Consider the following 13,316-nt stretch of genomic DNA (forward strand, 5'->3'; position numbering starts at 1 on the left):
TTCATCATCTAAGCCCAGTGTTTTTATTACCAGAGTATAAGCCCAAAATAGTAATGTAAAACCATCATCCTAAAGGTTGCGATTACTTAAGTGAAAAATGAAAGTTTAATTCTTGCTCACCATAATGTTATAATATTACAAGTTTATATAATGCAAGGATATTTGTATTCCTTGTTGGCTCAAGGTATATGGTGTTCTCTCTTTCTCTCCCCACTTTCCCCCTGCGCCATTCACTGCGTAACATGGCTTTGTAAGCAGAGAATCTGTCTTCAGTGGATGAATAACTGGACAGAAAACTGGATTTCAAATTTGGGGCTGCAGAAAGGTTATGATTTGTTGTGTTATATGTGACTGTAATTGTCAGCAGTTCTGAGAAAAAAAATGCTCACATGGTAAAAAGGAGTGTCCAAAGAACCTGTGGTAAAGCCACTGAAGTAAAAGAATTGACATTTGCAAAGTCTCCCAAGATATAAAATGCTCCCTCTGTGTTTCTCATATATGTTAAATACTGCTCTTTAATTATAACAAAAGGTGCAGTACAGCTTGAGTACTTGATTCACAATATTTAATGGGTGCCTCACACTGGGACATTACAGCTCTAATAACTGTATGAGATCTTTAAATACCTTAGCAATTCCCACCTCTGTTTTGATAACACATTTTATACCAAATGAAGATAAAACAAAACCTGTTCTTTTCTCTCCTTTGAACAGAGCGTGGATCACACTTCTCGTAGACCTCATCATATTGAGGTTGGGCTAAGATGAGCATAACCAGTGACGAAGTGAATTTCTTGGTGTATCGCTATCTCCAGGAATCGGGTAAATTTCTGGTCTTTCCTCATAACTTCTGGTCATAAATGAAATGGGGAAATTGGCTTTTCACATGATATTGCTCTAGGAATGTTGCCTTGAGTGTTTCAGACTGATAGCCTAAATATTTCTCGCACAAACCCACATTTCTTTGAAATCATTGTCTTGAACATAAAAAAAGTGCAAACGTGCACAGGTACAAAAGTAAACACTGCAGTTAGGCAAAACAAGGAAGTAAATAACATTATGTTAACAAATGTTTTGGTAGAGTAATATCATGTCAGCCAAAGTCATTTTTGGCAGCATGGGCACAAAGCACATATATGTTGTATCTTTTTTCTTAGCTACCTGAAATTGTCTAAATTGGTTTTATGTTGGCTGTTAATGGAAATCTGTTTGCAAATTTCTGATGTTTTAGAATTTTGTTAGGGTAATTATGTATGTAAACTGAGCTGCACAATGGTCGGTGTGGCTCTGTCTCAATATCACTTCCACTTCTGTCTGTTTTCATATTGGAAAATATCACAGGGCTTTTCCTTTTAGAAGGAAATCTTAAAAAAATATTAAATTGAAACTTAAATTTTGGGTTTGTTTCCATAGTCTTGTTTCCGCTCTTTGACTGCAAGAAGTAGAGGGTCTATTAGCTAATGGAAAATATTTTGTTAGAGATGATAGGGGAGTTGAGAAACATTGACAAACAATTTATAGGCAGCATCACAGTTTACTTGGTACTGACTCTATGTTTTGTGTTGGTAAAAGTAGAATTGACTAAAAATATTTCATGTTTCATATGCTGAAATGAACAAAAATTTCTGTGAAAAATACATGTTGTCCTGTCAGAAAATCTGAAGCCAGTTTTAGAATAAACCCTCCAGACCTGAGAGATGTCTTGCACAGGGGACCAAAATCCCAGCATGATAAAAAGATGTGGGGTTAGCCTACTTCTGTTGGTCATTATAACTAGCATTCATTAGATATGTTATTTTGAGATGTTTCTTCTACTTGCAAGACTGTTTCGATCCCAGAAACCTAAATCCCTGCGTAAAGAATCTCCACTGAAATTACAAAGAAAATTTTTCATATTTTTTTAGTATTTGGTCTTTTAAAGCAGTTCTTTGAGAGTCCAGTTGTGGCCTGTGTTAGCTCTTTTCTCATGTTGTATTCCATTCCACTCTCTAACAACAGAGCTTCATAAAAAAATAGTCTAGATCTGGTGTGCAAACAGATGAAAGAAAAAGAAGAACTAACAAAACTAAAAATGTCATCCAGACAAAGTTTACTTTTAAAAATAAGCTATTGTGTACCACAGTGGATAGAGCTTTTAGACGTTAGAACAGTGCACAGATGGACATAATCAAAGTGTAAAGAATCTTGAAATTATTTTACGTTCTTATATTTGAGTTGTAGGAGATAATACATAACAGATTAATGCAGTAGCTTTTCCTGATGTGGATAAAGAAAATTAGCCTTTTTTATTCCTCTTGATACATCAAGTGGATTAGTGTTGTGTAGTGATTCAGGAGGCTTTACAAAGTCAGTCAAGAATGGTGGTATTCTAGGTAACCCATCTCCCACAATCAAGTGGTCACTTTTGCCATTTTACAGAGAAGTTTACATACAAATTTTCATATTAATGGCAAGTTGTACTGCTCTTACCTTCATATCTAGAGGACCAAAAGTTTCTCTTTTTTAGTCCACACATACTAAAGGCATTTTGTTTCCAGTGTTCTATTCTATTTTAAGAGAGTGAAAGTTGAGGTCAAATATTTAAAGAAATATTCAAATATGCTTCAAAGTGAGCATATTGAAATCTAGGTGCTGGGTATGGATTCAGTAGATATACCTGACAGTTTGTTAGGAATTTCATTCAGCATACAAGAGCTGTAACCAATGATGAATCCACTAATCTGTTTAAAAAGCTTCTCACATTTATTTTGAATCATTTTTCCTATTGTCATTGTTTTTTTCCAAAGGAATTTTTATATCTGTATTTTCAGATGAAGTAAGATAATTAGACAGAAATTGTTATACAGCATTTTTACCTTTCCACCTGCTACTATAAATGCCATAAGATGTGACAGCAGATGAAAGGTATTTAATCCATAGCTTCAGAAATAAGGCATGCCAAATTTAAAGGCCCAGTCTTTAAACACAGTCTGAGTTCAAACCCCTACAATTTAAAGGAGTTTGCCAAAACCAAAGTTATTACATTGATTATTTGTTAACGTTAGCTGAACCTAAAGCTTCTAAAAATTGTATTGGACACAACCATAAAGGTTGCTTACAAGACCATACAAAAGTTCACTTTTTTTTTTCCCCGGGTACCTGTCATTTAATCTTAACGTGTAAAGCTTCCAGGCTTTCCCATAAAGTGTAGGCAAACGGTGGGAGGAAGAGAGAAATGATGAAAGGAAATACATATGGCCGAATATCTGTATAAAAAAGCATAATATCCCTATAATATTTCACGTATTTTTCGTCTGCAATGCACAGAAATACTTGAGATTATTTGAAACACTATAAAAAAGATTCTGGTAAGTGCTCTGTGCTTCATTATGAAAATGCTGGCAGATGATTCTAGTAGAGGTTTACCTCTTCTAAAATTGAAGTTAGGTGTGAAATTCAGTAATTATATTTCCTCCTTAATTTTCTGTCAGACCAGAAAACTTGTGTGGGAGAGTATTAATAGAGTTAAACTGTCTAAACCATTATTGTTGCTTTTTAACAAACCTTGGCATACTAAGGGGAGTTTCAGTGAACTGGAAAAAGCAAATGTTGTGCCAGAATTTTTAAAGGTTAAACAAGATGATCCAGGTAACTATAGGTCAAGCAAAATCACTGGAAGGCTGAGACTAAATATCTCCAACAAAGATGAAGGGATGACCTCATGCCAAATGCCAGCCAGCAAATTTTTATGGATAATAGATCTAGTCAAACAAACTTGATACTGCTTTTTCCAAGATCAGAAATGAAGATGACAGAGAGAGCTGTGCTGACATTAATACACTTAGGCGTCTACTTTATGACATTTACTTAGTGTTGTTGACACTGCAGTTAAAATTAAATAACAGTGAGTAAAATCAGTGTAATCCAGGGTTACCGAATGGATTAAAAAGGGGCTAACAGAAACATCTTGAAAAGTAATTAAGAGTTGGGGAGTATTCATCTCAGAAGTTGCTTCTTGTGGGAACTCATAGGAATCTGTTCTTGGTGTAATACTGCTCAATAGTTTTATCAGTTACCTGGAAGGAAATACAAAGTGATTCCCGAGTAAGTTTGCAGATGGAATGAAATAGTAAGTTGTGGCATTTGGTGAGTTATACTGACTGATCATGTGGTTTAACAGCCAGGGAGATTGCTTTGAGTTGCCTGGTGCTGGAGAAGATGTCTGCTCAAGGGGCAGTACAGTCAGATCCCCCCCATACAAAACAGGACTTGGACAAATTAAGGCTCTAAATGTTTAGCTGTATTAAAATAAGTGAGTAAATAGTTGCCTCTTTACATAGGTGACTGTCTCAGTGTTTATCTACCCCCAGAAAAACAAAGCAGTCTGACATAATTTCCTTTTAGGCTCCATGTCTTAATGGCATAGGAATTCCACCACTAAGGGGACTAGGTGGTGTCACTTCCACTGAATGACCCCTTTTTGAGGTATAAAGAAAACAGGTGTTTATCTTCAGTTTAAGATTATTGCTTTCTATCCAAAGTCAAGTCTTGCAGTGTTTAGTTTTCTTCTTTTTGCATATGAAACTTTGGTGCACAGTTTTAAGTGGCCGTTCTCAAAAGTGCTGAGTACTTCCAAGCACTGTTTAGCTCAGGAGACAAACTTTTTAAAGTCAGACTATATTTATTTTTAGGTGTCTACTTTTAAGTGAAATGTTGACCCCAATTACTAAAATCAGGCTTAGGTATGTCTACACTAAGAGTGTACAACCAGTGTTGAGATAGGAGCACACAAAATACTCTTGTGGTGGACATAGTTATACCAACAAAGCTAGTACACTGACAAAAGTGAAAAAAGCTATACCAAAGTAGCCACAATTCTGGCATCCAAATTATGTTGATTCGACTTTGTACCTCTTCAAACTCCTGAGAAGCACACTTTTGCTAGCAACCATCTTCATTGCTGACATAGAACTTCACTTGGTTTTTTTCTGTTTCTAAAAAATCATACAGAATTCATAATGTAGAGTTTTCCTGTTCTGCTTTTCCCAAAAGAGAAACATGTATTTATTTGCCTTTTGGAATGAAGGTCAGAGTAGTACAATACAATGAGGAGTAATAAGGATCCCAGGGAAATTTGTAAGAGGTTAGGGAGGGTGGCAAAAAAAAAGGGAAATCAAATCTCTCACATAATTTTTAATCTAAAATGTGCTGTCATTAGTTGTGAGTGACAAATCCCATCATCAGTCCAAATGCTACAGTAAATTACCTTCCCTACACAGCACAACATGTCAATGCAGTTATTAAAGCTTTTAAAAATTTGGTATTTTTGATGCATTGATCAATTTACTGTGTTCCTTTTCTAGCACTTAAATGCATGTTGTAGTCTAGAATTCTTGTCTGAAAATCAGCTCCCCAGTTGTCTGTGGCTTACACTGTTCTCTAGTAGGGCATTTATTGTCATGGATGTCTGGCAATGACTGGTTAGAGTTAAGATGGTGTAGTAGTTTCCATTTTCACTCCTACTTTTACTTTTTGGTGTGAATTTCTCCGTGTTTTATGACACACACTTTCTCAGTGTATAATCTGCACCACATCTAAGACAATAAAAGCTGTAGCTAGATGTTTTTGCTAAAAGCTGTCAATGACACTTACAGATACTGACTTGGGACAACTTACCCTTATACTTTAGAATTTTCACTTGTTTTCTTCCCAACCATAAAAATGAAGGCGGCTAAAAACATAGTTTTTTCCTTCTGTAAATTCAGGATGATAGCAGCACATTGGTCGGGTTGGTTCACAGTTGACAGATTTTTCTTGTTTTCCTAGAAGATAAGATTCTCAGATTATAAGCACAGATTGAAGGGCATATAGAGCACAGAGGGCTTCTGTGAATCACAGCACAAAATCCTTTGTAGTTAGGCATGTGCTCTTTCCTGTTAACCACATCCAATACATTTTACTGTCATTCTGCCTTTGGAAATTATGAGAGAATGCAAAGTGTGGATGTTCTGAAGCTTTTGGGATTTCGTCATTGTGGAGGTGTTCAACTAGATACTAGTAGTCAGAAAAGTACTAAATTACATTTTATCCAATGACATTTCTTATTTTTTTGAGAAGGAAGCAACAGAATTTGAAGGAAAATACCTTTTTTATAGAATCATGCTCCTTTTTAATGAAGAAACTTTATACAAAATGTAAATATCACATTTTTGGTGGGTAAGTTCTAAGGCAATAGTGAATGATTGAACATCAGTATTCTGTTCTTTTGAATTTGTGCCTTATGGAACAGTCTCTACTTATATAAGCCTGTGTAATTTTTCTCTGAAGTCCATACTTTTCCTGCATGAGGTATGTTGAGAGTATTTTTTTGAACAACTGTGTATGGCACGGAGTTCCTGAGTCACAGATGAGAGAAGTGCATGTTGAAAATAATTCAAATTAAGCATAGCATAAAAGATTGGCATATATAGGTCAGCTAAATTTGCTTCAAAGCTAACTGCTTCCTTTGTGTAGGAAGGCTGCTGCTAGGTAGAAAGGGAATGTACAGTGCTTGTTTTTTTCTTAAATTATTAAAATCTATATCTTGAAGAATAATTCATTATAAGAATTAATCACTTTGTCAATAAAGGCATTTGTTCAGTGTGACAGTAGTGTGCAATGATGACAGAGCCAGTGGATAATGATTTTTCTTTTGCCTTTTTAATGTTTTTGTCCAGTTTGGCTCGTTAGGGTCATAGAAGAGTTCAGTCTGGATGGTGTCTCAGGAGATGACAGAATCAGAGAATAGTTCAGGTTGGCAGGGACCTTTGGAGATCATCTAATCCATCTCCCCTGCTCACAGCATGGTCAGCTGCAGCGAGTTGTTCAGGGCTGTGTCCAGTTGAGTTTTGAATATCTCCCAAGGATCAAGAGTCCACAACCTCCCTGGACAGACAGTTCCAATACTTTATCACCCTCACAGTAGGAAAGCAGTTTATTTTGGAATTTCACATGTGTTTCATTTGCCTCTTGTTCTGTCACTGGGCAGCACTGGAAAGATTTTGGCTCTGTCTTCTTTGCACCTCCCTCAGGCATTTATGCACATGGATAAGGTTCTCTTCTCTAGGCTGAGCAGTCCCAACTCTCTCAGCCTCTCCTTGTATGGCAGATGTTCTGGTCCATTGATTATCTTTGTGATCTTCTGCTGGACTCTCTCCAGTGTACCCATGTCTCTCTTGCACTGGGGAACCCAGAACTGGATACAGTGCTCCAGACATGTCTCACCAGCGCTGAGTAGAGGGCAAGGATCCCCTCCATCGACCTTCTGGCAACACATTTTGTAGCGCAGCTTAGGATGCTCTTGGCTTTCCTTGCTGCAAGGGCACATCGCTGGCTCATGTTCAAGTACTCCAGCCTCCTGCTCAAGCATGAAGAGCCTCAAAGATCTTTTAAACAACCTGTAGGTAAAGGTGCTGTCAGCAGGGTAGTCACTGGAATGTTCTTGAGGCTTTGTATGTAGCTACGCTCTAAAGGAAGGATGGAGACCTTTTGTTTGCTGAGGGGAAAATGCCTCCTTGAAATGACAACCTGCCAGCCAAAGATTAAACAAACATTTTAGTGTAGTTTCAGTAACAGTCTGTGGTTGCATTATTTGTGTCTACATACATGTTGTCACTCTCCCTTGGGCCATGTATATTGTGCCTGCAGCACAGAGTAACTGGAGTTTGTAGATCGACCTCAGCTGCACAGATGTGAGGACACTTGTGTATTTTGTTTACCTTCTCTTTGCACAGGTACTTTTGTGCTAGTGTAACTGAGTGCTGAAACAGGTATTACTGAATAAATAAAGTAATACATTTTTAGGACATACATAAAAACTGAGTGTTTAAACCTGGCCCTAAAGTTTCTGTGCCTCAGTTTTCCTCTTTGAAAATAAAGCTAATACTACATACAGCACCTCAAAGCAGATGTTGAAAGTTTATAGTCCTAAAATACATTGAAATCCTCTGAGTAAAGATTATTACAGGGGGGCTGGGGCAATATTTAACATTCTTTTTCAATTATTTCAGATTGCTGTTTATGAATTAATAGGTGAATCACTAAACATAGTATGAATGAGATGCTAACTATATTTTTCAGGAACTGGTGTTAAGACTGAAGGCAGGGATTCTTTCACCTTTTTAACTGTACAATGGCAAGGCTTTGGAGCAAAACAAACTCCGCTTTTAATTCTTATGATTTAGCACAGGTCTGATTTGTGGGCATGCAGTCCTATTTGTATGATGTATTATCCTTCTTAGGACCAGCCTACAATTAAAATAAAATGACTTAAGGCTTGTTCCAAATCTTTGATATATTGGAAGTTGGCTATAGAACCAACTTTTGTGTCTTTTCATGAATTATTGTAGATAAATAAAGCCACAGTGTTGTTCGAGGAGTGCAATATGTGTTAAAGTGACCCTTGGATAAGAAAACCTGAGAAGTTTGACCAAAAAAATGGTGTGGTTTAAATCAAAGTGTTTCATAAAAGTCACCTCAGAATGAATGTTCTTATACAATGGGAAACCATCTGTAACTATACATATTGCATATAATACAACATAATATATATATAATGCTTCCAGCATAATATGTTTGGAGTAAAATAATGTATTATCAAAAGGGTGTATGTAGGGATTTTACTAAAGTGCATCTCCTTTTTTTTTAATCTCTCCTCTACTTCATGTATTTCTTCTAAACTAGGGAGATAGTGACTGTATGATTCCAGAAACAGTGAGACTGACTCTGAATTTGAAATTATGCTTCATAGTTTGCGAATGGATGACTGCTAAAAAGACAAATCCATTTCTAAAATCAGAACTGTATTATTATGTACAGTTTCTGTCTCTGCTAGTAAACATTTATTCTCTTCGTAAACACTAAGTACATTTTAAGAAAATCAGGGTCAGCATTAGAAGACAAAAAGCTTTATTGGGCTGCAGTTCCCAAACCATTTTTTATAAACTTATCAAAGATATAAATCTTGGGAAAAATGAAGCTGATAGGTTAAAAGTAAATACTTTTCCCAGCTTCCTTTAAAGATAAGCAACTTGATTTGTAAGCCAACAGCACCTGTGCAAGTCAAAACCAATTGCATACTTTTTTCATAGAGCAGTGAATATGAACTAGCAGTATTGGTTGGTTTCACAAAATCCAAATTTCACAATGGAGAAGAAAAAGTATTTTTACAGCTAAAGAAGTTATTTTTGTCATGCTTTCTTCTGGTAGTATTTTCAGAACAATATAATATGCTGTATCAGAGCCATTTTTGTGTGGGTTTATATGCACAGAGATTTGTAACCAGATATCTTTTTATGTATCTATTTATAAACAATAGTTTCAAATGTTTTTGGTGGAGCTCAAGAGGTCCTTTTGAAAACTTCTGTTTATTCTACCCATTTATCTTGCATAAGAGCAAAATAAATGCTGTGTAAGAAAGCAGTACTTCATGCAGAATTTTTAAGTTCATGTGAAGGAAAGAAATACAGTGTTTCCTGCTTACCTCGTATTTCCTTCTAGGTCTTGTCACAGTTTTCTGAACTTGGCTGTTTTGATTTTACTTCGGCCTGAAAGTTGCCATTTGTTGGATCTTGGACACTGAGCAAACGCACTGATTCTTAAGTTATACAAACGTAAACAATTACACCTTCGCAAACTTAATCCATAGCACAAGTTTTGTTTCTGATCACTTTGTGTTCTGTTTTTTAAAACTTGCATAAATGCAGGATTTTAGGGGTATTAAGAAAATAGCATATTGCGTGGAAGACAGATTAAAGGTCAAGACGGCTTTGCTAGCAAAACCAGTGCACTGCTAAGCATTTGTCGTTTTACTGCCTTTCGTTATGGGCCACCACTTATAGGTGTATATTAGAACAGAGAGAAGAACATAGCTGAAGGGCAATATGTATGACTGTGAAAGTCACTTCTATAAATGTAATCCTTAAAAGTCTCTCTCTTTGGATGTTTGGTTGCACAGACATGACTAAAAGATAACAACATCCTGTTAATTTAAAGGAGAAGATTATTTTTTCCTTGCTATGGCCTTTGTAAGCAGCTTCAAAACTTGCCCATAGTTGCATTAAATTGCTAGATCTGTGTTGATATTTATTTGCAATTGTCATTCTAATTTACACAGAGTGACTGAAAATAGGAATTATTTCAGATCTTGTTTTCAAGAGATTTTTATAAGTTCTATTGGTCGTGTTCTGTTTTCTCTCTGTATTTTATTTCTCTTTTTGTTGATTTGCAGTCCTCAGAAAGGCTTACACAGTGTGTGCCAAGTACTGCTCATCAAAAATCATTTCCAAGTTGTATTAATCTTTTCCAACATATTTTCCTGCATGAAAAAGAAAAAATAGATACCTGCCAAAAACATTCTTTGGCACATAATAAAATAATTTTGGGTAGCAGACATTTACTCTGAATTCTTGGCAGAAGGGGAACAGGTCAAATATCCAAGAAAAAAGAGCAGAATGTTTAATATTAGTGAATAATCGCTTCTACAATACTTTGGGTAACTAAGCATACTATAATTTTACCTACAGCTAGGAATCCTTTCTTTTTATTTCCCAGGAACTGTGAAAGTGCTTGTAATACAGAACACATTTCCCAGGGTTCTGAAAATAATTTTAATCATTCAGCAGTCCTAATCTTGAAACAAATGTACAAGCCCTATTGTTCAGCTGATTTTTCTAAAAATATATTTCAACTGCAGTTCTCTATTTTAAATTGCTAATGTGCGTCCTTGTTAAGCCCTTTATGTAATTGCAAAGGTAAGACTTCAAAATAAGCAGACACTGCCAAAAACAGAGAGGCATTTTGGGATGTAATACTGAGAAAGAAAAAGCTCAGCTAGGAGAAGAATCTCAGTCTGCTGTGAATAATAAACAAGATGTGCTGTAGGATTTTGCCCACCTTTGTTTTTTAACTGTTAGTAGAGTCTTATTAGTGGCTTGAGGCACTAGACACTTATTAACTGCAACCAAACATATTTCACAGAAGCTAGTATCCTTTTTGTGAAGCCTTTGCATGTATGTACACTGGGGGTTTATGACCATATTTTTATGGATACATACTTAAATTTAGACAGTAATCTAAGGAGAAGCAGGATAGAGATCCATATTACATTCTCAGTTCTCACTCACTGCATCATGTAGAAGGGGGAATACTAGGCTAAGATGGTAGCTGCAGTCAAGTACAGTGAAGAACATCACTGTAATTCTCTTGGACCATGGCAAGAAATTACATCATTTACCTGAGGAACTAGATTAGCATTAGGCCCTCAATTAAGAAAATATAGTTGCTCTAAGTTAAGCTGTTTGCTTCTGGTTTTGCATCCAGACATTGCATTCAAGTCTGCCCGTAGTGATACATGTCCCTTGCTCTTCTCTACACTGGTAAATCTAGGACCTACAGAAGTCTTAATTTAACATTAACTGTTTTGTTTGTACATTAGTATTTGGAGGAAATTACTTTATTAGTGGTCATATTCACTGGCATTTTTTGTGGATTTTTTTTCAACTGCACTGGTTGGGCTCTAATTTATTTCAGAACACCACATGGCACCACTCTTCCATTTTTGCCTAACTGCTTAGATGGCACTCCCAAGACCCAGATGTCAAACTTGAGATGAATATTTTTCGACTGGTTGCATCTGATTTCTTTGGCAAGCAGTTGTGCAGGCAGCTGTGGAATTACTTGAGTTTGGTAACGTGGTAAAGCAGCTGATGGGATTGTGTGGGGATGTCTATTCCTCCTGCATGTGATTTTCTTTTGACTCATAACACAGTGGATTGTTCCTACTTGATGTTGTCTAAATTTCCCAGGATTTTTGCCCATATACCCATTTATAGTCAGAATAGATGACTTTCCTTTGCCCCTCACAACCATATTTTTTTGTTTTCCCCTGCAGCCTGTACAGCTGTAGTCAGTTCTTATGTGCCTCCATTCTTACATGAATTGTACTTTGGTCAAAGTCTAAGCAGTAGTGCCAGGTACTTAAGAAAACAGGCACTTGTGCGTCTGGAAAACTCAAGATTGCCAGTGGATCACATTATAGCAGCTGCAGGTTGATTCTACTGAGCTAGAAGTTTTAATAAGTTCTAAAGCCTTGCTCTTTTTTGTATCCTGAACCTGCCTGTGTCCTGTACTTTAAAAGAGAGCACTACGTTACTTCGGAGGTGAGGGTTGGAGGAGATTGTGTTGGGAATTCCCAAAAAGAAAGAAAACACAATGTCAGAGAAATCAATTAAATAAAAAGTGCTGGTTGTTTCCACCTGGAGATGGTTAAATTATTAGAGAAAAAGAAGGGATTGTCAGACAGTTTATGCCTTCTCTTTTTTTTCTCCTCTCTTTTTATTGAGGTAATAACATCACTAATTTAGTCATTTACAGAAATTGATGTCTGTATTTGCAAACCTCGGTCCGGAGTGCTTGATTTAAAGAAATAGGAAAGGAATGACATAGACTTCCATATGAAATCTCACTAGTTTCCAGGACAGAGGGCCACACTGAGCATTAGTTATACAAAGATTTGTACTCAGTGTTGGGATAAAGATGCTTGAGGTGTGTGTAAAAGGAAACTTTATGTTCATGATTCTTTATTCTCTACAGTAACAAGTGTTTCAGTGAAGGACCTTACAGTGTGAATGATTAAACTGAGTAATTTGCGAAGAACTTAAAAACATCGTTTTTCAAAAATTATTTAAACGGCATACTATTTGGATTTACCAGAGAAAACTAAGTCCAGTTCACAAACAGAAAACTTGCACAGTGTTCTACAGATCACTTAACTATCATTCATCAGGGCATCCCCAAGGCAACTCCTGAGTAACCAGCAAAGACTGCAAGAGTTTAGAAGTCATTGCTTCCACAGACCCCCCTTTGTCATTCCCCTCACCTGTACAACCACGGCAGTAGGTGCTGTAGCTGTAACAATTCAAGACTGCAGTTTAAAAAAGATGGTTTTTGCGGTGCTAAAAGGATCAGAAACTGAAAGGAGCACTTGGTGGGTGTCAGTTAACTGAGCTGCAACTGCCAGATGAGCTGGTGTAGGGAATACTCAGCACCACCCCAGTTGCAAGCCTAGAAGGAGGAACGCTTTGCTCCCAGAAGAGGTGAGGCACATCTCTGGAGAAGACAGGTCATTCCCCAGGCTGCATGGCTTCCCAGTTGTCTTTCCTACACCTACATTTCTGCTGTGAGCCAGGCATGTTGCAAACAATTAAAACTACATAGCCTGCAGGTCAAACAAGCAGAACATCATTATGTTCATTAAATAAAATTTCGTCATTTTATGATCAATGACAAATCTAGTTTTAA

General features: G+C 36.6%; 1 protein-coding gene across 5 annotated transcripts in view; it reads left to right on the forward strand.

Annotated features, from left to right (window-relative positions):
- TBL1X (transducin beta like 1X-linked) overlaps positions 1-13,316 on the forward strand; it is a 198,166-nt gene that overhangs the window by 143,323 nt on the left and 41,527 nt on the right. For 4 of the 5 annotated variants that reach the window (XM_017812276.1, XM_017812274.1, XM_017812275.1 and 1 more), the window contains one exon: positions 714-821. In XM_017812276.1, coding sequence (XP_017667765.1) covers positions 764-821 — 58 coding nt within the window. In that variant the 5' untranslated portion in view covers positions 714-763. Of the gene's footprint in view, positions 1-713; positions 822-13,037; positions 13,112-13,316 lie in introns of those variants that run through there. The other variant, XM_017812278.1, reaches the window with a different exon arrangement.

Source organism: Lepidothrix coronata, unplaced genomic scaffold (assembly GCF_001604755.1).
Source record: "Lepidothrix coronata isolate B3197 unplaced genomic scaffold, Lepidothrix_coronata-1.0 Scaffold35, whole genome shotgun sequence".
Classification (NCBI taxonomy): Eukaryota; Metazoa; Chordata; class Aves; order Passeriformes; family Pipridae; genus Lepidothrix; species Lepidothrix coronata.